We start from the raw sequence: 25,716 nt of genomic DNA on the forward strand, positions 1-25,716 counted from the left end.
TAAAATAAGAAGAAAAAAAAATTCATTGAAATTAGAAAAATTTCATTGAAATTAGAAATATTTCATTGAAATTAGAAAATTTTAATTGAAATTAGAAAAATTTCATTGAAATTAGAAAAATTTCATTGAAATTAGAAAAATTTCATTGAAATTAGAAAAATCTCATTGAAATTAGAAAAATTTCATTGAAATTAGGAAACATTTCATTGAAATTAGGAAAAAAATTAATTGAAATTCGGAGAAAATTCACTGAAATTAAGAAAAAATTCATTGAAATTGAGAATTTTTTTTATTAGGAAAATTTTTATTAAAAAAATAAAGCTTCATGAAATTAAAAAAAAAATAAATTCGCTGAACAATTTCAAACTAAGAAACATTTTATTGATACATATGGACCAAATGTTAAGGGCAGCCTTATTTGGAAGAAGGGCACGAATCCAATATAAATGATAGGCATCAAGTGGCTGGGAATCTTCTGACCAAGAAAAATCCAAAAAAATGAACATGCATGTCAAACGGAACAATGAAAGGTATTTGGAGTAAAATTACAAAGAGTTCAGTGCCGAGTGTCTGAGGGCCGCCAAAAACGCTCCAAATTGTGGTAATATAGACCAAAGAAGGACCAATGACCTTGAAAGTCTTGAAATTTAAGAAATGTTTTTTTTTATTTATAAAAACCTCTTTAGAACGTGGAACTTAATTGAATTTATTGTCTAATGGATTTTTTCCATTTCTTTTGCAGATGGACAAATTGTAAAAATAAATGACTCTGGTGGTGGTTCAGGCGATGGTGATGTTCCCACCATGCCAGTAGCTAATTTGGAGACTTCAGAAATACCACCAACAACCTCACCAACGTCAGCGTCAACAAACATTCCAAATGAGACGACAAGCACAAATATCACCCAGCAACACTCATCTCAACTCAATGACAGTGAGTTAGAGAAGCCTAACACCACCATCACAGCATCAATATCATCACCTTCCCCATCATCATCAACACCAGCCGAAAATTCATCAGCTAGTCAAGTGAATCTCACCGCTGAGGAAGTACCTATGCCCGTCTTCTCCGAGTGGGCACAAAAACAAATGGAGGAAGCTGAAAAACAAGCTCTGGAGCAAGAGCAAACCTTTAACAATTCGGCTCAGCGCAAAAATAACACCAACGGCAATGGCAAGCCGGCAGCTCTCAAAATACGAGCGAAAAATTATGCCTCTCCCGATTGCGGGGCAAAGATAATTGCAGCAAGTGCCTACACCACCAACGCCGGCGCTGTATTGAGTGCATCCAGGGATGAATATATGCTAAGCTTGTGTGGCAATCGCATATGGTTTGTCGTAGAGCTGTGCGAGGCTATACAGGCGCAGAAAATTGATTTTGCCAACTTTGAATTGTACTCATCTTCACCGCAGAATTTTACAGTTGCTGTCTCTAAGCGTTTCCCCACCAGGGAATGGTCTAATGTGGGACGTTTTGTGGCCAACGATAAGAGGGCGGTGCAAAGTTTCGATCTGCATCCGCATCTCTTTGGCAAGTTTGTGAGGGTGGACATCAACTCGCACTACTCCAATGAACACTTTTGTACTTTGTCCTTATTTCGTGTCTTTGGCACTTCAGAATTTGAAGCTTTCGAGACGGAAAACCATCCAAATGAGGAGTTAAATGATTTCGATGATGAAGACTTGCAGGAGCAATCAAAAAATAGCGAGCCAAATCTATTCAAATCAGCCTCTGATGCTGTGCTGTCGATAGTCAAAAAGGCCACCGAATTGGTGGGCAAACCATCAAATAATCAGAACCAAACATTTAAGACACCCCAACATGCCATGGTCTGTCGTACACCTATGTATGGGCTATTCAGCTGTGCTGAATGTTCCTCCACACTGGTGGATCGCGTCAACAACGCCCTGTCCTGTGAGTTTCGGCAACTGAATTCTTTGCTGAGCGTGCCAGAGATACGCAGCGATATTGTTAATACTCGTGTATGTGCCAAACTATATGGCATCGAGACCAGACAACAGCTGCTGGCCTCACAGAAGGACATAAAACAAAGCTTCTATGTAAATATTTTGCCCCATGACTATGTGGGAGCTCTTTGTCAACTCTTAGCCATGCCCAGAGACGAAGGAGCCATAAAAGATCGCCCCGACATCAGTGACAGCGATAAAAATGAACCCGAGGAAGCCAGCACCAATCAGACATTAGATAAGAAATTTGGCAAGGAAGACTTGGAGCTTTTACATAAGCCAGAAACCAAATTGATAAGACCCGAAATGCCCATTGTAAAAGAAAATCACGAAGAAATCATATCCTCTGAATCCACAGAAACAACGACGGAAATACCCTTGGACGAAAGCCAACAACAATTGCCCAAACCCTTGGAAAGGCCCGAAGATGTAGTGGAAGTTACGACATCAACACCAAAAGTTGTAGAACCAGCACCTAGTATACCTGACAAAAATATATTCAATGTACCTGCCGAAGAGCTACCCCCCTCAGAGACTGAATTACCTGTAACGCAATATGTAGAGGCACCTGCAACCTCAACAGAAAGTTTCGAACCAACCACATCATCATCAACGCACACAACAACTACTGGCTCGACGACCACTACAACACCTGCACCCCCTACCCCAGCCCCAACACAGCAGCAAAGGAATGAAGAAGATTCCAACTCGTGGAACAACATCGACATGCTTTTGACTTCAACGCCTCCATCGACAGTGCCAGGTGGCGGCGGTGGTGGTACATTGGGTGGCTTACCTCAAACAAATGGAGCTGCTGCTAACCTTAATCAAAAATTGTCCAATGGTCCTCAATCGGAGAGTGTTTTCATACGTCTCTCAAATCGCATAAAGGTAAGTCTTTCCGCTTTGCCATTTGCAATTTTTTTGCCATATTTTTTTTTTTGGACTGTGTAGGAAGACCCAAAAGGCTTTCACCCTGACATAGTTGTGCGAGATTTTGTTCTTCTTTTGTCTTGCCTTTGGCTTACCTCCTCGCATACGTCAGATGTACACCAAGGAGGTGTGTTTTAATAGCAAATTTGCGTGTTTACTTCGTTGTAATTTGCTGTTGTGCTGCGCCAATACTCCTTTCTTCTTTCCTTCCTTCCTTTGCACGAGTCTTTCTGTTAGCCGCCGCGATAAAAATGAATAAATAACTAGGAGTTCATATCAAAATATACTTGAAAGTTGTTTGAAATGTTAGTTAGAACATTTTGTGGTGTTTTTGTTTTATTTCTGTTTTTCTTCGCATAACAACAAGCACAGTGGGCAGAAATCATTGAAATTTTGTCTTTAGAGAAAATTTTATAGAAATTTTTTCTTTAGAGAAAATTTCATAGAAATATTCTCTGCATAGAAAATTTCTTTAAAATTTTTTCTTTAGAGAAAATTTCTTTAAAATTTTGTCTTTAGAGAAAATTTCATTGAAATATTGTCTTTAGAGAAAATTTCATTGAAATTTTGTCTTTAGAGAAAATTTCATTGAAATTTTGTCTTTAGAGAAAATTTCATTGAAATTTTGTCTTAAAAGAAAATTTCATTGAAATTTTGTCTTTAGAGAAAATTTCATTGAAATTCTGTCTTTAGAGAAAATTTCATTGAAATTTTGTCTTTAGAGAAAATTTCATTGAAATTTTGTCTTTAGAGAAAATTTCATTGAAATTTTGTCTTTAGAGAAAATTTCATTGAAATTTTGTCTTTAGAGAAAATTTCATTGAAATTTTGTCTTTAGAGAAAATTTCATTGAAATTTTGTCTTTAGAGAAAATTTCATTGAAACATTGTCTTTAGAGAAAATTTCATTGAAATTTTGTCTTTAGAGAAAATTTCATTGAAATTTTGTCTTTAGAGAAAATTTCATTGAAATTTTGTCTTTAGAGAAAATTTCATTGAAATTTTGTCTTTAGAGAAAATTTCATTGAAATTTTGTCTTTAGAGAAAATTTCATTGAAATTTTGTCTTTAGAGAAAATTTCATTGAAATTTTGTCTTTAGAGAAAATTTCATTGAAATTTTGTCTTTAGAGAAAATTTCATTGAAATTTTGTCTTTAGAGAAAATTTCATTGATATTTTGTCTTTAGAGAAAATTTCATTGAAATTTTGTCTTTAGAGAAAATTTCATTGAAATTTTTGTCTTTAGAGAAAATTTCATTGAAATTTTGTCTTTAGAGAAAATTTCATTGAAATTTTGTCTTTAGAGAAAATTTCATTGAAATTTTGTCTTTAGAGAAAATTTTATTGTAATTTCGTTTTTAGAGAAAATTTCATTGAAATTTCATTTTTAGAGAAAATTTCATAGAAATTTTGTCTTTAGAGATGGAAAATGTGAGACCTCGGACTAGAGTTTATACACGAATTAGAGAAAATACAGGAGGAGTGGAGAACCCGAGTGGGGGGTGCAATACCGCCCGTCCCTATGCAAGCACGGATCTACCTACGCCGGAGCTTGTGGCACCCCCCGTCGGATCCATTCTGTTCCCTCAACAAACCTCAGGAAACATATCAGAGGTACGTTCGCAAGTTCAACTAGATCACAGGAGAAACGGCTCCCCAGAAAGGAGAGCCTATGTCTCTGCAGACACGGACAGGAACACAGCAAGTGCTCAATAGTCTCCTCCTCATCTTCATCGAGGCAACTCCTACAGAAGTACGGTATCCCCATGCGCGCCGCCATGCGAGCTTTAGCACTATGTCCGGTTATGATCCCTGTCATCGACCTCTTATCGAACGCCAGCAACTCCCTCGTCCTCCTCCGGTCGATGACTCGCCATAGCACCTTCGCAGTCCGGCAACCATCCACCGAGTCCCATCTCGCCACCGGCACCGCCCTGGCCATCACATCTGCTGTGTTCAGTAGATCGACACGCAGGCAAGACCAATGACTGGTCCGCCCGGCGCAGACGAAACCCTTCTGACGCATTCGTTCGTCCTCTCATTTCCTGAAATCCCCTCATGCCCAGGAACCCGTGTCAGCGTCACATCGTAGGCCCAGAGCCTATCCAGGCATTCTAAACAATCCGCCACGCATCTACACCTCATCATCCTCGACTCCAAGGCCTTGAGCGCCGCCATATTGTCCACATAAATTCTGAGTTTCGAGGGCGGTAAACCCATTACAGAATTCCTCTTGCGGCCACTGCAATGGGACAGACCTCTGCCTCAAAGACCGTACACTCGTCCCACAGTCTCAGAGACATACTGATATTGAGTGCATCAGATTAGACCCCCAATCCAGACCTTGACCCTCTCTTGGAGCCCTCTGTGTAGATCGAGGTCTCATCCTCCTCAAGTACTCGCCCTCCATTCGTCCCTCTCAGGAAATCGAATCGCGAATGCCCTCACTCCAGTCGGCACTGGAGCCAGGCAGTTGGAGATCCTCCTCAGTCTATGCATAACACCCAGAATCGAACTGTGACCGTAACCATTCTCCTTTAGCATGCCGAGCTCTCTCGGCCTAAGCGCGACCCTGGCGGCACAGTTTCAAATATAGGCCCCAATGGGCTGCATATCCAGCATCGCCTCCAGGCCTGCCTGCGGTGCGAATCTTAGCGCCCCTGTGATCCCGACGCAGGCCAGTCTCTGGACCTTCTCGAACTCCATCGCACGCGTCCTCTTCCCTATGGCATTCCAGCATACCAGTGCTCCATAGGCCAGCACTGGTCTCATTATGGCCGTATACATCCAATAAATCATCCTGGGAGTCACCGCCCACTTCCTACCGAAGGAAGTAAGGCACTGTGCGCTTTTTCCTCCTGCAGGAGGAAAGAGCGCACAGTGCCTTACGGCTTCTTTCCTCGGTGTTCCTCGGTGTTGGAAGCCCTAACGTAACACGTTGTGCAAAATTTCAGCCAAATCAGATAGGAATTCCGCCCTCTAGACGCTCAAAAAGTCAAGACCCAAGATCGGATTATATGGCAGCTATATCAAAACATGGAAAAGTATAGTCACAACCTATGGTGGAGGGTAAAGAGTGCAATTCTTGTCCGATTTGGCTGGAATTTTGCATGATATGTTTTGTTACGACTTCCCACAACTATGCTCAGTATGGTTCGAATTGGTCCATGTTTTGATATAGCCGCCATATAAACCGATCCCGGATTTTGACTTCTCGAACCTCTTGGGGGCTCAATTATTGTCCGATTTGGCTGAAATTTTGCCCTCCCGATTATGTTTCTTAAGCCTCTAGGGCGCAATTCTTATCCGATTTGGCTGAACATTTGTACAACGGCTTCTCCCATGACCTTCAACCTACGTGTCAAATATGGTCTGAATCGGCCTATAGCCTGATACAGCTCCCATATAAACTGATCCCCCGATTATATTTCTTGAGCCTGTAGAGGGCGCAATTCTTATCCGAATTGGCCGACATTTTACAGAATGACTTCTACTATGGTAATCAACATTCAAATCATGTATGGTTCGAATGGGACCATAATTTGATATTACTCTAATAGCTTAGCAATTCTTATCTATTATCCTTTGTTTGTCTAAAAAAGATACCGGGCAAAGAACTCGACAAATGCGATTCATGGTAAAATGTAATAAGAAAATAAGACTGGTTTTAGGTCATATGATCTAGTCAGCCTATTCAGGCCTCTACAGAACCCAAGAAGAACAAGAATGCTAAGAGCATGTTGGGAATTCAGGCTCGGATAGAAGTGTTCATCCATTATCCTGTGTCTTCTCGCAATTGCTGGGCAGTGGCTCAAAAGGTGCTCGACCGTCTCCACTTCTCCTCGTCATCACACATCCTGCAGAAGTGTGCCTCTCCCTGCACCCAGGGATGCAAAAACCAGCCAGGCACCTATTAGCAATCCTACACTCAACCAAATTCGTTATTAAAAACAGCAAAAATGTTTGCTTAAACAGCAGTTTTTGTCTGCTGAACATGGGAAAGCAGACATTACAGCTGTTTCAGCAAACATAGGGCTGCTATATTAGCAAACATTTCTTACAGTTATTTCAACTAACAAAATCTGCTGTTTTCAGCACAAAAGTCTGCTGAAAAGAATTGGTTGCCTGTTATTTGTTTTGATTATTTTAGGTATTTTTTAGAAATTTTATTGAAAGAGATGATTTTAATTTGTGGAATATTATTGTAAAGAAGCTACTTGATCCATCTATTGGTATACAATTCGAAAAGTGGCTAAGTTAGCTCGCCACCGAAGTATGGGGGTATATTAATTTCGTCATTCCGTTTGCAACACATCGAAATATCCATTTCCGACCCTATAAAGTATATATATATTCTTGATCAGCGTAAAAAATCTAAGACGATCTAGCCATGTCCGTCCGTCTGTCTGTTGAAATCACGCTATAGTCCTTAAAAATAGAGATATTGAGCTGAAACTTTGCAAAGTTTCTTTTCTTGTCCATAAGCAAGTTAAGTTCGAAGATGGGCTATATCGGACTATATCTTGATATAGCCCCCATATTTAGGGTCTTAGGCCCATAAAAACCACATTTATTATCCGATTTTGCCAAAATTTGGGACAGTGAGTTGTGTAAGGCCCTTCGGTATCCTTCTTCAGTTTGGACCAGATCGTTCCAGATTTGGATATAGCTGCCATATAGACCGATCCGACGATTTAGGGTCTTCGGCCCATAAAAGGCGCATTTATTGTCCGATTTTGCCAAAATTTGGGACAGTGGGTTGTGTAAGACCCTCCGGCATCCTTCTTCAGTTTGGCCTGGATCGGTTCAGATTTGTATATTGCTACCATATAGACCGATCCGCCAACTTAGGGTCTTAGGCCCATAAAAGTCGCATTTATTGTCCGATTTTGCCAAAATTTGGGACAGTGAGTTGTGTAAGGCCTTTCGGCATCCTTCTTCGATTTGGACCAGATCGTTCCAGATTTGGATATAGATGCCATATAGACCGATCCGACGATTTAGGGTCTTACGCCCATAAAAGGCGCATTTATCGTCCGATTTCGCCGAAATTTGGGACAGTGAGTTGTGTTTGGCCCTTCGACATTCTTCTTCAATTTGGCTTAGATCGGTCCAGATTTGGATAAAGCTGCCATAAAGAGCTATCACTCGATTTAAGGTTTTGGGGCCATAAAAGGCGCATTTATCGTCCGAATTCGCTGAAATTTGGGACAGTGAGTTGTGTTAGGCTCTTCGAAATTTTTCTGCTACTTGGCCCAAATCAGTCCAGATTTGGATATTGCTACCATATAGACCGATATGTCGATTTAGAGTCTTGACCCCATAAAAGGCGCACTTATAATCCGATTTCACTGAAATTTGACACAGTGGCTTATGTTAGGCTTATCGACATCCGTGTCGTATATGGTTCTCATCGGTTTATTTTTGATATAGCTTCTGAAAAGACCAATATTTTGTCCAAATCGGAACATATTTCGATATAGCTGCATTAGGTATGCATTTTTCACCGGATTTTGGCGATAGGTGGTTTGTATTTATACAAGAGGTGGTGGGTATCCAAAGTTCGGCCTGGCCGAACTTGACGCCTTTTTACTTGTTGTTATTACTCTGCTAATGTGAACATGACTGGCAAGGCCTTTTGTATCTAAATTAAAAAAAAAAAAATTATGGAATGTATACATACAGTGCCGATTATAAACATACACTGAGAAACACATATACATTTGTTTTTCTTCTTCTTACATCCCCTTCATAATTCAGCAGCAGTCATTTTCAGCAAACAACAGACTTTTCAGCACTAAGTCTGCTGCTCTGAAATTGCAGTACTACTGCTGTAATAGCAAAATTTACTGCTAATATTCAGCAGACAATGTTTGCTATTTTCAGCAAACTTTTTTCTATGAGTGTAGATGCTATGAGTAACATATTTAAATTTTACCACTCCCGCCTTACTGTAAAGCATGTATGATTGTTGACGTTACCTGTCGTTTGTGTTCTAACCACACCCTTCTAGTAATTGTCCCCGCCTCTGCCAAATATCTAGAAACAGTATCAATGGTTAGCAGACAATGTTTTGTAATCAAGTGAAATCGAGGTAACTTGGGTTTGTGTGCGTTACCTCGGCTACTTTACTACTCCTTTTGCTAATCTACATGCGTTTCAATTTCACTTCATTCATTCTAACTCTGCCAAACAATGGTGAGAAGAAGAACCTTAGCAGCTCATTATTTGAAAACAAAATTCTTATTTAGGGAAAACAAAAGCCAAATGTTAATACAGACTAACACTAAAGTTACTCTCTCTCTCTCGCTCTCTCTCGCTTAACTCTCTCCTACTTTCTCTCTATTTATTATTATTTGTAGGCACTGGAGCGTAATATGTCGCTTTCGGGCCAATACCTCGAAGAGCTCTCGCGTCGCTACAAGAAACAAGTCGAAGAACTGCAACAGACGCTGACACAACAAACTCTAACCGTACGCACCCTGGAGGAACAAAATCGCCGCCACTATGAACTGGAACAGTTGTACGCACAACGTAATAGCCAACTTAAGCATGAATTGGATGACCTAACACTGCAAGTACATGCCTGTATTGTGGTCATAATCTTTGTGGGCGCATTTGTCTTTCTGGTGCTAATGGTTGGTATTCTGTTCTATCGTTCCCTACGAAGGGATACCAAAGAAGTGCTCTCTCTGTATGGCAAGGGTGTGAAGCGAAAAAACGATGCAACCAACAATAGTTCAAACGCACAAAGGAAATTGAATCGCCGCAAATCTTTTGAGGATTTCTCCGATCATCAACAACGGCGTGAAAGCGATGTAAATAATTCATGTACCAGTGAGAAGATGCGTCGACCAAGTGAAGAGGCTATGCTCATATTGAAGGAGTGTAAATGTGAGAACAGATTGGTGGTGGCTGGACAAGTCAAACCTGGTTCAGATGCCGAAGTCATTGATAGTCATATGAATAATGCAAACGTTGCTGGACGACAGCGAAAAATTTCAATTTGTTATGGTAGCAATAACAACATAAATTCAACAACGGCTCCAGCAACTGCTTTGCAAACCCAAAAATCTGGGGTTGGTAGGCGAAAAGGTGAAAAGTATTCTTGGCCCAATACGGCTCATGCCCAGCAGCAAGCTTTGCAGCATTTGGAGGAATTAAATAACGCAGATATTTTGGAGGGTAAGTGTAATTTTTGTTAAATTATGATGTAAGTTTATCTTGCAGATAGTTATTTAAATAGTCACCCCACCTATTGATAATGGTTAGGTTAGGTTAGATTTAGGTGGCAGTCTGCCATCAGAGTTTCTACATGGCATAGTACCTTACAAATGTTGCCAGCATTAGGAGGGGAAAACTACCGCTGATATTTTTTTCTGATGGTCTCGACAGAATACGAACCCAGGCGTTCAGCATCATGGGCGGACAAGCTAACCTCTGTGCTACGGTGCACTCCTCTTGCCATTAGACTCACTTAGGTTAGGTTTAAGTGACAGTCTGCCATCAGACTCAAAAATTGCAAATTTTTCCTATGAACTTTGCACTAAGGAACAGGGGGAAACTTCTCACATCTCAATGAGTGTAGTCCGATTCAAGTTTAAGCCCAATGATAGGAATTTAGGGGTATTATTTGACAATACTCTGTCCTGGAATAGGCATATTGAGTTGGCTATAGGACAGATTTATGGTATGTTACGGACTCTTTGGTCTATTCACCAATATATTCCATTCAGTGTGCGTCACGCAATTGCTCATGCCTATTTACTACCTAAACTTTTGTATTGTTGTGAGATATACGCAGAATGTGACTACGTCCATAAGCGTAAATTAAAAGTAGTTTCGAATGACATTACACGATTTGTTTATAGTATCAGACGTGCGGATAGTATATCATCGGCTTCTAGACAGTTTTATGGGATGGAATTTGAAAATTTTTTGAAATTTCGTGCACTGACTTTCATGCATCGCTTAATTTATACACATGAACCCAAATATCTTTACGACCGGTTGGAAATCTCACGATCTTCTCGAACCAATTGCATGGTTCCACTGCAAAGTAACTACTTGGTATGTGACAGACAATTTTTTGTTTACACCATTCGTCTCTGGAACGCCCTCCCAATCAATTTAAGAAATAGTCCTAATGAAAAGAACTTTAAACTTAAGCTAAAACATCATCTCACTTAGGAAGTAATTTAATTTTGACCCTTTAAATATTAGCTCACATTTATTAATATATACATCAAATTACACTAATAATTATTTATCTTCTGTATAATTCTTTAATCATTAATTTCTTTGTTTATACTTAAATACCTATGTAATAGTATTATTTTTGTGAAACTATTAGTTATTGACATATATCGGATAGTACTGTAATTTATAAGTAATGCTTGTTGTACTATCATTACATTTTTATCAAATAAAATAAATAAATAAATAGTGGGCCTCCTTTTTATAGTCGAATCCGAACAGCATGTCGCAGTGCGACACCTATTGGAGAGAAGTTTTTACTGGCATAGTACCTCACAAATGTTGCCAGCATTAGGAGGGGAAAACTAACACTGAAATTTTTTTCTGATGGTCACGCCAGGATTCGAACCCAGGCGTTCAGCGTTATAGACGGACATGGTAACCTCCTCTACGCTACGGTGGCCTCCTCCTGCCATCAGACTCACTTAGAGTCAACGCATTTCGCGCATTCTTCTGTTCTGCGGAATGCCGCTAGCATGGAACGGCTACGTGGCGACGTGACGGGCTATGTGCCGGGCGGATCTTTCTTCGATGAAAACCTGAAGATTGTCCTACCGAAGGGGCAACTGTGGGTTGAAGGCATCCCGCCTTACTCGTATCCCTTTGTTGATATAGATGGGTCTATGCTAGGCGGGGGCACCGGGAAGGGATGTTTGTTGTGTTCCTAGGAATTAGGGTCACCCATAGACTTCTGGACGGGTTCACTGTCTTCCAGGTTGAGGGTTTTACGGTCCAAAGGGCTTTGGATATGATTCTGAGTCTGAATTAGCGCCCCTGTGAGACTGTCACAATATATGTGGACAGTCAAGCTGCGGGGAGCGTTTCGGTCGTTTGGGAGCTGCTGTCAGGTTGTGCTGGTTGCCAGGCCACCAAGGGGTCGGGGGAACGAGTTCGCTTACGAATTTACCAGGTTTTGGTCGAGGATTGATTTAGCCAGTGCTACGGCAACGGTGAGACACTCCCCACCCCCTGTTCTGACTATTTGGGATGGTGGATGCCTATTACGACCTAGCGAGAGCTGGAGCTGTAGCCTACAGGTTGATGGAGACTAAAGTTTTCAGGGACGGGTACGCCGATTGTCCTGGAGCTGAAGAAGCGTGAAATTGAACTGTCATTGGGGAGAAGAAGTAGAATTTTGAGTGAACACCTTTTTTCTTCTCTAAGCTCTCTACAGGCAATCGACCCTCTTGTCATTTCGGACTTCTGTAAGGACCTGGGTGGCTTGCGAGGTGAAACTAAGTCGATAATAGTTCCCGGGCCACCAAGGGGTCGGGGGAACAAGTTCGCTTACGAACTTGCCAGGTTTGGAACGCGGAAAGATACATCCCACCACCCTGTGCGGACTGTTTGGGATGGTGGATGCCTATTACGACCTAGCGTGAGCGGGCCCTGTAGCCTACCGGTTGATGAAGGCCCTGTGGCTGAGGTTTTCGCAGGACGGGGACGTCGATTGTCCTGGGGCTGGAAAAGCGTGAACTTGGACTGTTAGTGGGGAGAAGAAGTAGAGTTATGAGTGACCACCTCTTTTCTACTCTAAGCTCTCTACAGGAAATCGACCCTCTTGTCTTTCCGGGCTTCTTTAAGGGCCTGGGGTGGCCGACGCCGTGAAACTTAGTCAATGATGATTCCCGGGCCACAAAAGGGGGTTGGAAGAAAGAGTTCGCTTACGAACTTGTTTTAGCGAAAGCTATGTCGACTGGTGAGACACTGCCCACCACCCTGTGCTGACAGTTTGGGATGGTGGATACCTATTACGACCTAGCAAGAGCTGGCTCTGTAGCCTAAGGATTGACGTCGATTGTGCTGGGGCTGAAGAAGCTCGAACTTGAGCTGTTGATGGAAAAAATAAGTTGAATTATGAGTGAACACCTCTTCTCTTATCTAAGCTCTCTACAGACAATCGGCCCTCTTTACATTCCGGACTTCTTAAAGGGCCTGGGGTGGCTAGCGAGGTGGAACTAAGTCATTGAGGTTTTTGAGTTTCTGTGCCTCTCATTGCGCATGTGCTTTATCCATATATCAAAGTTGTCTATTCGACGCATACAATGGACCAAGCATCTACGAGTGAAGCGGCTGGGAATTACGGTTGCCAGGTGGGAGGCTTAAACCTAAGCATATGAGAGGAGCACGGAATTCTATATATATATGCAATATTCTCAAAGATTTTAACTGAAATTTTAAATAGTGATGTTGATACCCACCACCATAGGATGGGGGTATACTCATCTAGAAATTCCGTTTGTAACACCTTGAAATATTCCTCTAAGACCCCATAAAGTATAGTCGATCTAGCCATGTCCGTCCATCCGTCTGTCGAAATCACGATAGGGGTCGAACGGGTAAAGCTAACCGCTTGAAATTTTGTACAGATACTTAATATCGATGTAGGTCATTGAGGATTGCAAATGGGCCATATCGGTTCAGATTTAGATATAGCTTCTTCTTCTCCCGATTTGATATCTTGGGCCCTGGAAGCCACAATTTTCATCCGATTTAGCTGAAATTTTGAATGTAGTGTTCTGTTATGACTTCCAACAACTGTAGGAAGTCCGGTTCAAATCGGTATATAACCTGATATAGCTCTCATATAAACCGATCTCCCGATTTGACTTTGTGAGCCCTTACAAGCCGCAATTTTTGTCCATTTTGGCTGGAATTTTGCATGCAGTGTTCGGTTACGACTTCCAACAACTGTGCCAAATACGGTCCAAATCAGTCTAGAGCCTGATATAGCTCCCATATAAACCGATTTCCCGATTTGACTTCTTGAGCCCCTTGAATCCTCAATTTTCGTCCGATTTGGCTTAAATTAAGCATGTAGTGTTTTATTACGACTTCCAACAACTGTGCCAAATATGGTCCAAATTGGTATATAACCTAATATAGCTCCCATATAAACCGATCTCCCGATTTGACTTCTTCAGGGGCTGAATCCGCAATTTTTGTGCGATTTGGCTGAAATTGAGCCTATAGTGTTTTGTTATGACTTCCAACAATTGTTTCAAGTCTGGTCCAAATTGGTATATAACCTCATATAGCTACCATATATACCGATCTCCCGATTTGACATCTTGAGCCCGTTGAGTCCGCAACTTTCGTCCGATTTGGCTGAAATTGAGCATGTAGTGTTTTGTAACGACTTCCAACAACTGTACCAAGTACGGTCCAAATTGGTATATAACCTGATATAGCTCCCATATAAACCGATCTCCCGATTTGACTTCTTAGGTCCTTACAAGCCACAATATTGGTCCAATTTGTCTGAAATTTTGCATGTGGTGTTCTGTTACGACTTCAAACAACTGTGCCAAATCGGTCTATAACCTGATGTAACTCCCATATAAACCGGTCTGCGGATCATCATTATTCGATTCCTAGAAGCTTTTATTTTTGCTGGTTTGTTACTCGACCCCCATGTAGATTACTGTCCAAATAGGCCCATATTTGACTATAGCTTAAGAACGATCTTAAAATTTTAATTCTACAGTTTCTTAAACGCGAACGTATGAGTGTAGGTGTTGTGATATTTGAAATAAGTTCTAGTTTTTCATAAATTCTTGTTGGCTTTGCCTATTTTACATTTCTTTATATCAATTTTACTAAAACATTATATCCTTTCATTTTCAGATTCCCCAGAGATATTTGCAGCGAAAAGCAAAAAACCCCCCTTTGTGAATGGCTCCCAATCAACAAATATCAACAAATCGAAGAAGAAGAAGGACTTTCTGCGGAGGCAGGAATCGTCTCCACCGGAAATTGGCAGTATGCTAAACAACACATCACCAGCAATTTTATCGAGTGCTGCCAGTGACTACGATGAAACCCTTGTCCTAGATGAGGATGATCTCGATAATTTTATACCTAATGCCGATTTAGCCTATAATGAGTTTATGCCCGGTGGTCCGCGTGGCTATCAGTGCGTAGCCCCACCAGCGAATGCCAATAACAATCCTGCCTCGAAAACCCCCAAACAGTTGTCGTCGTCGTCGTCCAAGTCGACTGATGGCAATGGCAAAAAAACACGCCGCTTGTCTTCGCCAGTTTTCTTCAAATCGCCATTTACGAAATCCCTTAAAGGTAAAATGACCTCATCCAAATCTAATCCACCACATGAGTCTACATCATGGGAATGGTATCGCTTGCGCAAATCCTCATCAGCTAATAACGGTAGTCAAAATGCGGCTACATCTTCTACTAACGCATATTTACGTGTATCACCAAATGCCAGCTTGGACTCATCATCGTTGTCCGAAATTAACTTTCCCACTAATTCCACAGAAAATTCATTTCGCATTTTAGAAGAGGCTATCTTGTCATCAGGTGAAAGTGCCATTACTAGTACCACCACCACAGGATCATCATCGGCCAATGGTAATAATAGATCGGCCATAAGTAATAATAAATCAGGAGCGAATGCAGCTGAAAGCGCCAGCGGTGGCAATATGATGCTAATGAGTAGTGGCATAAGCAGTAGTAGCAATAGCAATCGTAGTTCAAGTTCGAATTCATCAACGACCCAATCGAAAAAGAAGAATCGTAGTTTTAACAAAATATTCCGCAAAGTGTTTTGAGTAGAAACAATAAATGTGATAATGACGAGGATGAGAAAAATCTGGTGTAGTCATTGAAAAGTGTCAAGTTTTTGTGTAATTGGCTTGAAATTCAACAACAATACAATGTAGCATTATATAGACACACAAGCTAAGCCAAATATTGTTTACTCAACTCTTTGATTCCAGTTTTTGTATTTGCTAGTACCTACTTTCTAGACATTTGTGCTTTGCCTAAGAAACCTTTTATGTTTTTTCTTTACCAGGATTGCAAAGAAGATAAATCTGACATGATACATTTTCTAATAATCCACAAAATTTGGCAAAGTTGTTGGGCTATTTAAAGTTTGCCCAAATAAAGTTGAAACAATATGGGAAGTAAACAGTCCATTTAGAAAACAACATCTCCAAAAGTTACTTTAGTCAGTATATGAATTAAACTGGTCAACACTACTTTGATTTCCTATAATTTTAATGTTGTTTCTTTTTCGATGGTGGGTATAAACCCACCACCATAGGATAGGGGGTAAATTCATTTAGACATTCCGCTTGCATCACATCAAAATATTCATTTCCGACCCTACAAAAGTGTATATATTTCTGATCGTCGTAAAATTCTTAGACGATTTGACGATGTCCCTGTGTCTGTCCTTCCGTCCGTCCGTTCGTCTGTGTTAATCATGCTACAGCCTTCAAAAATGCAGATATTGGGCTTAAATTTGACGCAGATTTGCAGTTCGTTGATACGCAAGTTAAGTTATTGAATGGGCTAAATGGGACTATATTTGGATATGGCTGCCATATAAACCAATCTGGCAGTTTAGGGCCCTAAACCCATAACTGCAGCATTTATTAACCCATTTCGCTGAAATTGAGAACAGTTAGTTGTATTACAACCTTCGACGTGGACTCAACAACAGTGCATCGATGAGCTTAATTCAATTTTTGGCGATGAAGCTCCATCAAGCGCCAGTGTTTATCGATGGTATGGTAAATTCAACCGAGGTCGTAGTTTACACCGAGACGAATTTAGTGAAGATCATCCAAAATCAGTTGTTATTCCAAAAACCATTGATGCTGTGCGCCAACTGATATTACAAAATCCTCATGTCACCTATGGTGAGATTGAGACAACCTTAGGCGTTAGTAGGACCAGAATACATTCAATACTGCATAAACATTTGACCGTAAAAAAATATATTCGCGTTGGATCCCACACAATTTGTCAATCGCTCGAAAAAAGGCTCGTGTCGATTGGTCGAAAGAAATGCTCCAAAAATACGATCGCTGCGCTTCGACACACGTCTATGAGCCCGAATGTAAACAGCAGTCGACAGTATGGTTGTTTCAAGATGAGCCAAAACCAACAAAAGTTGCTCGCCCACGAAGCACTTTCAAGCAAATGATCGGGTGTTTTTTCGGAAAAACTGGACATGTCGCAATCGTACCACTAGATCAACGCAGAACAGTCAATTCTGAGTGGTGCACAACTAATTGTTTGCCAGTTGTCTTCCAAGAAATCAGGAAAACCAACTGCCGAAGACGAATCACTCTTCACCAAGACAATGCGAGCTCTCACACATCGGCTCAAACAACTGCATTTTTGAGCACTCAAAACATTGATTTGATGAGTTATCCGCCATATAGTCCTTGCTTGGCACCGTATGACTTCTTTTTATTTCCGTATGTAAAAAATAAAATGAGAGGTCAACGTTTTTCGACACCTGAAGAAACGGTTGATACGTTCAGAACGCATTGGATCCGACACAAAAAACATCGTTTTGGTAAATTATCCGCCATATAGTCCTGACTTGGCACCCAATGACTTCTTTTTATTTCCGTATGTACAAAATAAAATGAGAGGTCAATGTTTTTCGACACCTGAAGAAACGGTTGATGCGTTTAGAACGCACGTTTGTTTGCAAAATGAAAAAAAATGACGTCATTAGGGCAAGCAATGACAGAAATGCGTTCGTTGTAGGTCTATATTTATGTACATGGGTGCGTATTATTACTGTTTGATAATTATGCACACATTCGTCATACGCCACCTTGGTTACTCATATTCCTTATCAAAAACTTGACAAATATTTATTTGAAAATCAAATAGCCACATCATAGGTGTTAAGAACTTTATGGAAATTCATTTTACCACTGATCCTGTCCTGATGTCGTCATTCTATTTTCCAGTACTGCTAATACAGTCGAAAACGCATAACTGTAATACGTTTTAGTGAATCCCATGGCAATCGCATGGCAGCCGGTTGTACGTACCGGATTGACCCGATAGAGTCCTTTATCGGCAAGGGCTGCAGCCTCAGTGTACAACACACTGCTACAACAACAACGCTTTAGCGAAAAATACCGCTTAAGTGAAACTTGATGGGAAGAACCACAAATTTTATGCGTTATTCAATGCAATTTTGAGTGAAATGTCTTAACTGAAAATACCGCTTAACTGAAATGGTTTTTATAATTACGTTTTTATCTTAAACTTAAGTTGCTTAAGTGAAAAAGGCATTGCTATCAGAAACTATCTGGGATTAAAAAAAATCGTTAGCAATAAAATTTGAAAAAGCGTATCTTGCCATTTCGGTAATAGTTATCTCTGACGTTTCAAGATTGCCACTGAATACAGCATTTTTTCAAATCTAATTTTTTTCATACACAGTACGTACAAGGACGTGAAAATTCGCTTTCATTTATATCTTATCGCTTAACTGAAAATGAAAATGAACTAGAGCAACAAAAAAGACGCATTTTTAGCGTTTCACTTATCCGGTTTCGACTGTACTCAATTTTGGCAAGATCCCATGACATAATTACCAGGTAGTGTACCGTACAATTTTTTCTCGCGAAGTGTACTATCCCTCAACGAATTTTGATTGTGTGTGTGTATTATAATTAAGAACCATAAAACACACACAAACAACAAAAAATAGCGCGAACTAGTAACATAGACAAAAGCATCGTTGCACTTATCACTGACTTTGACAGATAGTGCACTCAATATTTTGTTGTCGGGCAACTGTCACTACCTGAAATTATCTTGCAAGATCCAATATAGACTTTTTAAGTTTTCAAATACAAATCCACCACAAAAATAACAAAAACTATTTGGATCTAGCACAAAAGATCTTCTTTGGGAATTCATATAAAAAAAAACATTTCTCTATAAAGCGTTGGCAACCTGTGGAAGCTTCTCGTGACAGCAATGACCACCACACAAATTGGAGCTCAATGTTCCAGCCTGCGTGGTGCTCACAGTTATCCCGTACCGGGATAGAATCGTAAAGAATTCGTAGAAATCTAAGGTGAACTAAACCATTCGTCCGTTTGTCATTTGTTATCACGCTAGAGCCTCTAAAATTCATATTTGATCTAATATTTTGCACAGATTCGTATTTTGTCCATACGCAGTTTAAGTCCTTGAACGGATCAAATCGGACCATATTTGGGTATAGATGGCACATTTAGACCACCGAAGGCCACCGTAGCGCAGAGGTAAGCATGTCCCCCTATGTAGCTGAACGCTGGGGCTCGAATCGGAGAGATCATAAAAAGTTTTCTGTGGTGTCTATCCCCTCCTAATGCTGGCGACATTTGTGTGGTACTATGCCATGTAAAAAACTTCTCCTAAAAAGATGTCGAACTGCGGTACACCGTTCGGATTCTGCAATAAAAAGTAGGTTCCTTAAATTTAAATCAGACAGCACTCATTGATATGTGAGAAGTTTGCCCTTGTTGCTTAGGGGAAATAATCATGGGCAAATTTGCATATTGACATTTAGACCGATGTCCCAATGTCGTGTCTTGATGGCATAAAATGAGCATTTAATACCCGATTTGGCTGAAATTTGGAACAATGAATTGCACTATGCAGTCCCATATCCGAAACGAATATGGTCCATTAGATATAGACCTATACTACTATATTTCCCAAGAAAATTCCATTAAAGAACAGGGGACACTTCTCTCATCTCAATGAGTGCAGTCTGATTAAAGTTTAAGCTCAATGATTAGGGGCCTCCATTTTTATGTCGAGTCTGAACGGCATGCCGCATAGCGACACCACTTGTTAGAGAAGTTTTAGCATGGCAGAATACCTCAGATATGTAGTAGCCAGCCTTAGTAAGGGGGTATCCACCGCTGAAATTCTTTGATTTTCACACCCGGATTTGCACCTAGGCGTTTAGCGTCAAAGGCGGACATGCTTACCTCTGCGCCACGGTAGCCTCGATATAGAACGATCAGCCGATCGATCAATTTATGGTACAATTTCCAAACCGGATCATGTTTAGCCATAGCTGTTATATAGACCTATCTCCCGATTTAGGTTAGGTTGAAAAGAGGGTGCGGATGTCTGTTAGCCACGTGAGAAGTTTGCTCCTGTGCTTTAATGGACTGTTCAAGAGCAAAATTGCATTTTGACATTTTTTCAAAATTTTCACCTGATTTCTCATTTTTTTAACAATTTTCCACTTTCTTAATTTTACACCAATTTTCAAAAAAATTTCCATTTTTCCTTTTTATTATTATTTTAAATTTAATATTTTCTATACAAAATGTATACTTTTTCTATAAAAAATGTATAATTGGCTAATTGGTAATTTTCCAAAAATTTTTTTCCTTTGGTCCCCATTTTTTCCAGTTTTACATTTTTCTAATGTTTTTTTTTCCAAATTTAAATGTTTTTCACAATGATTAAATTTTTCCTCATTTTCAAAAATTACCAAATTTTTTCCAAATTTGCAAGGTTTTCTTTTTTTTTCTAAACTTTAACTCAGATAGCACTCATTGTAAATAAGAAAAGTCTCTTGCCGTACATTCCAAATTTTACAAATTTAAACTTGTCAGACTACATAGAAATTTTTTGTTACTTTAAAAGAAACTTAGAGAAGAGATATTTTTGGCATTATATAAATATCTTTTTTTTATACAATAAGTGTTTCTTTCATTGCCATATTCGTTAACACATTTACAACTTTATTTTATGTATATAACCTTTACTAAAAAGACATTCCAATTAATTTTGCAAATGAATTCATTTAATGTTTTCAACTCATTCTCGTTTTTTAGCATTTTTAATATTCGAAAATTATTTTGTAATAAGTGGATTCCTTGTTATGTGAATGAAAATGACACTTCTAACATTTCTTGTGTCTAAAAACAAAAAATGTTTATATATGGAACATTAACATTGAATGTTTTATATAATGGATTGTGTAATAAGTAATGAGAGTGCCATCTGCAAATTTCTCTGCCAAGTGGTGTCGCTATGCGGCACAGCGTTCGGACTCAACATAAAAAAGGAGGCCCCCTGTCATTGAGCTTAAACTTTAATCAGATTGCACTCATTGATATTAGAGAAGTATCCCTTAATGGATTGTTCGTTGGAAATTTATTTAGTTTAGTTTAGTTAATGTGGAAAAAAAGGTGGCCGAAGACTTAAAGGTGAATATTTTCAAGACTTGATGGTGAATATATTTATTTGCTACAAAGTAAGTGACCAGATTGATGAAGTAGAAGTTCTTTCTAAAGGCTGGTAAAGAATTAAATCACTTTACCAATTCCCTTTTACCCAAATCCTTGACTGGCTTCAGTAGCGGAATCTATTTGCCAATTTCAAGGCATCGAAAACATTTTCGTGGCAATAAGAATACGAGGAAATATTACAGCAAGTTTTTAAGTAAATCTTATGGGTGTGCTAGAGATGGTCTTCGGAGCTAAGCCCATATTACAGTCAGTTCCGTTTCTTTTTGGCGGCCATCCTTCTACAAATAACAATTAGGTTAGGTTAGGCTATGTTGAAAAGGAAACAGATCTCAGCCCCTAGGTTCTTAATCTAGACCCCCAGGTCCACTCTGGTCTCTAGCTTTGATCCATCTGTGTAACATCTGGCATTACTAAGGTTCTGTCAATACAAGACTGTGCCGCTGCCACTTGACCTGAGAAAACGTGGTGCTTTAAATTGGCCCACCTTCGTCTTCATCGAATGGCATATTTCAGGATTCTCTGGGTTAACATTGAGACCCTTTGGTCTAGCCCAATCATATGCCATATGCAAGACCCTTTCGGCCATACTGCATAGCTGGTTCGGATCCTTACCCTAAAAAGTATTATAACATCGTGTGCATAACAGACGGGTTCAAATTCCTCCTCAGTGAGCATCCGTTAGAGGTCACCCAAAGGAATGGCGATAAAATACCCCCCTGTATCACTTGTCCCTTATATTTATGTCATGGGACCCGTTAAGCGGGGGCGAACCCCCCCTTACCCTAATTTTCAGAAACGCCAGATCTCGGAGATAGGTGGTGCCATTTAAGCGAAATTCTGTGTGCTCTCATATAGCACCCTAACAATAAAAATTTGGTATCCAAATTTCGGATGGGGTACCTAGGGGGGCCACCCCACCCTAAAACCTACCAAACATATATTTAGACCAATCACGACAATATGGGACTCAAATGATAGGTATTTAGGATAAGAAAACCTATCTGATATCCAATTGTCGGACCAAGTGCTAGGGGGACCACCCCAAGCCCCAAAACACCCCTAAATCGAACATATTACCAACTTATGGGACTTAAATCAAAGATATTTGCGAATAGAATGCGAATCTGATATCCAAAACACCCCCATACAGGACTTATTTACTGACCATGGCAATATGGGGCTTAAATAAAAAGTATTTGAGCGAAGAATACAAATCTGATATCCCAATGTGGGGCCAAGCGTTTAGGAGGACGACCCTCCAAAAAAACACCCCCAAAGAGGACCAATTTTACGACAATAGCAATATGGGGATCAAATGAAAGGTTTTTGGGAGTAAAGTACGAACTTATTATCAATATTCGGGAAAAAGTGTCTATGGAGCCACTCCACCCCCATAACACTACCCATATAGGACTGTCCATTCCAATATGGGGCTGTAAAAAGGGGGAATTTTAGAGTAAACAAGAATCGGATATATTTTCATGACCAAGTCACTGAACGGCCCCCATCCCCCAAAAACACCCGCCAAACCGGTAATGTATACTTACCCAATTTACTGGGTAAATACATTTTGGGTATTTACCCATCGCCCATCTCTACTCATTACCTATTATTCAACCGAAGTAATTATCCATTTAACCGTTTCACCAGTGACAACGATTATTTTTTTTTTATTTTTTATTATAATAATTCTTTGCGGCGCCTTATGTTCATGCAAAATTTGTTTTACTACTTATATTAATATACATAATTTCCTTAATAAAAAACATTGTTGTAACAATTAATCACACATACGTGCATATGTATGATTTCATGCAAAAACCACCTAGGCTAGGCTAACTACAAAATAATATTTATAATATTTTCTTTTATTTTTATCTTTTAGTTGATGACTAAAGAGAAACCTAAAACTTTTCAAGAAAATCAAACGAAAAAAAACGCAATTAATCCCCCAAAGCCCTACACCTAGAAAAAACTCTTCAATCTGGTTCAAAATTAAAAACTAAAAAAAAGAATAAAAAAAGTAACAAGTAACATAATTTTGATATTGACTGCATTTTTCTTTGTAAGTAATAAAAAACATAAAGGCTTTGTTTATTTTTTTACTTAATTTGTTATTGAATAAAAGAAAACTATGGAAAATTCAATGGAATTTAGATAGCGTTTCATTATGATGAATTAGTTGATAAAACATAGACTGATTGGTTGAGCTTATTTCTAAACCTGGAAAGTGATTCTTATTTATATTTATATACGAGTATATAATTAATTATGTATAGCATTTTGCTACGTTCTTTATTCTTCTATTTTATTTTATTTAATTTTTTTTTTTTTTGTTTGGATGCAATTGTACAAAAATTTAGAATTAATAAAGTTTATTATAAATACATTAATAAAATGTATAAATATATATACATGTAAAAAAAATATGATTTTGAATATTTAATTGGATTATACTACAAGACAAATGTGTACGTTACCATTATGTAATTGTATAGAAAATTTATTTAAATAGATCGTATCGTATTTAAAATATGTTATTATAAGATTTAATAAAATATGAAAAAAAAAAATAAAACTGTGTCAATTGAAATTTATCTCTGCCATTAGCTGGTCCGAAGCTTTTAGCTACACTCTGAAATGGCTTTTTGAACATAGACTGTACTGTAGTTTATGCTGAGTATTGTGTTCAGTTTTTTATACCCTCAACCATAGGATGGGGGTATACTAATTTCGTCATTCTCGAAAATTTTCGTCTCAGACCCCAAAGAGTATTTATATTCTCGGTCGTCATGACATTTCAAGTCGTTCTAGCCATGTCCGTCCGTCCGTCCGTCTGTCAAAAGCACGCAAACTTTCGAAGGAGTAAAACTAGCCGCTTGAAATTTTGCACAAATATTGGGATGCCCAAAAAGTAATTGCGGATTTTTTAAAAGAAAGTAAATGCATTTTTAATACTACTTAGAATGAACTTTAATCAAATATATAATTGCCATTTTGTTCGATAACCTTTTGCCATCTTTCTGGCAAATTTAGTATTCCAAGCTCATAGAACTTCTGGCTTTTATCTGCAAAAAACTGAACAAAGTGCGATTTTATAGCCTCATCATTGCCGAAAGTTTTACCATTTAAGGAGTTCTGCAAAGATCGAAATAAATGGTAGTCTGATGGTGCAAGGTCAGGGCTATATGGTGGATGCATCAAAAGTTCCCAGCCAAGCTCACTCAGTTTTTGGCGAGTGACCAAAGATGTGTGCGGTCTAGCGTTGTCCTGGTGGAATATGACACCCTTACGATTGACCAATTCTGGTCGCTTCTCCTTGATGGCTGTATTCAATTTGTCCAATTGTTGACAGGAAACATCCGAATTAATCGTTTGGTTCCTTGGAAGCAGCTCAAAATATACCACACCCTTCCAATCCCACCAAACAGACAGCATAACCTTCTTTTGGTGGATATCAGCCTTTGAAGTGGTTTGAGCTGGTTCACCATGCTTGGACCATGATCGTTTTCGACTAACGTTGTTGTAAACAATCCATTTTTCATCTCCAGTTATGATTCGTTTTAAAAACGAATCGAATTCATTGCGTTTAAGGTGCATATCACAAGCGTTGATTCGGTTTGTTAAATGAATTTCTTTCAATACATGTGGTACCCATATTAAAATTGACGCCAAACAAACAAATGTAAACAAAATTTCGTGCACTTTTTTTCTAAAGCAAGCTAAAAGTAACAGCTGATAACTGACAGAAGAAAGAATGCAATTACAGAGTCACAAGCCGTTGAAAAAATTTGTCAACGCCGACTATATTACCGACAATTACTTTTTGGGCAACCCAATACTTCTTATAGGTGTAGGCCGGTTGGGATTGTAAATGTGCTATATTGGTGCACGTTTTGATATAGCTGCCATATAAACCGATCTTGGATCTTGACTTCTTGAACCTCTAGAGGGCGCAATTCCTATCCGATTTGGCTGAAATTTTGAATGAGGTGTTTTGTTATGATTTCAACAACAGTGCGAAGTACGGGTGAAATCGATGCATAACCTGATATAGCTGCCATATAAACTGATCTGGGGTCTTGATTTCTTAAGCCTCTAGAGGGCGCAATTTCTATCCGATTTGGCTGAAATTTTGAATGAGGTGTTTTGTTATGATTTACAACAATTGTGCTAAGTATGGTTGAAATCGGTCCATAACCTGATATAGCTGTCATATAAACCGATCTGGGGTCTTGACTTCTTGAGCCTCTAGAGGGCGCAATTCCTATCCAATGTGGCTGAAATGTGTGAGAAGTTTGCCCCTGTTCCTTAGTGGAATGTTCATGGACAAAATTTGCAATTTGAGTTGTTTTAAAACTTCTTTCATTCGACCCGAATATGCTTCAGATCGGACGAGATTAAGATATAGCTGTCATATAGACCTATCTGCCGACATAGGATCTAAAGCCCCTAAAAGACGCATTTATTAACCGACTTCGCTGGAATTTGAAACAGTGAGTTGTATTAAGACT

The 25,716-nt window shown here is 39.3% G+C and overlaps 1 protein-coding gene across 3 annotated transcripts in view; it reads left to right on the top strand.

Annotated features, from left to right (window-relative positions):
* LOC106091673 (SUN domain-containing ossification factor) overlaps positions 1–23,354 on the top strand; it is a 148,086-nt gene extending 124,732 nt beyond the window's left edge. For 2 of the 3 annotated variants that reach the window (XM_013258279.2, XM_013258281.2), the window contains 3 exons: positions 743–2,859; positions 9,263–10,085; positions 14,784–15,794. In XM_013258279.2, the coding sequence (XP_013113733.2) occupies positions 743–2,859; positions 9,263–10,085; positions 14,784–15,727 (3,884 nt within the window). In that variant the 3' untranslated portion in view covers positions 15,728–15,794. Of the gene's footprint in view, positions 1–742; positions 2,860–9,262; positions 10,086–14,783; positions 15,795–23,087 lie in introns of those variants that run through there. The other variant, XM_013258280.2, reaches the window with a different exon arrangement.
* Positions 23,355–25,716: the final 2,362 nt, after the last annotated feature.

Source organism: Stomoxys calcitrans, chromosome 3 (genome assembly GCF_963082655.1).
Source record: "Stomoxys calcitrans chromosome 3, idStoCalc2.1, whole genome shotgun sequence".
Taxonomy (NCBI): domain Eukaryota; kingdom Metazoa; phylum Arthropoda; class Insecta; order Diptera; family Muscidae; genus Stomoxys; species Stomoxys calcitrans.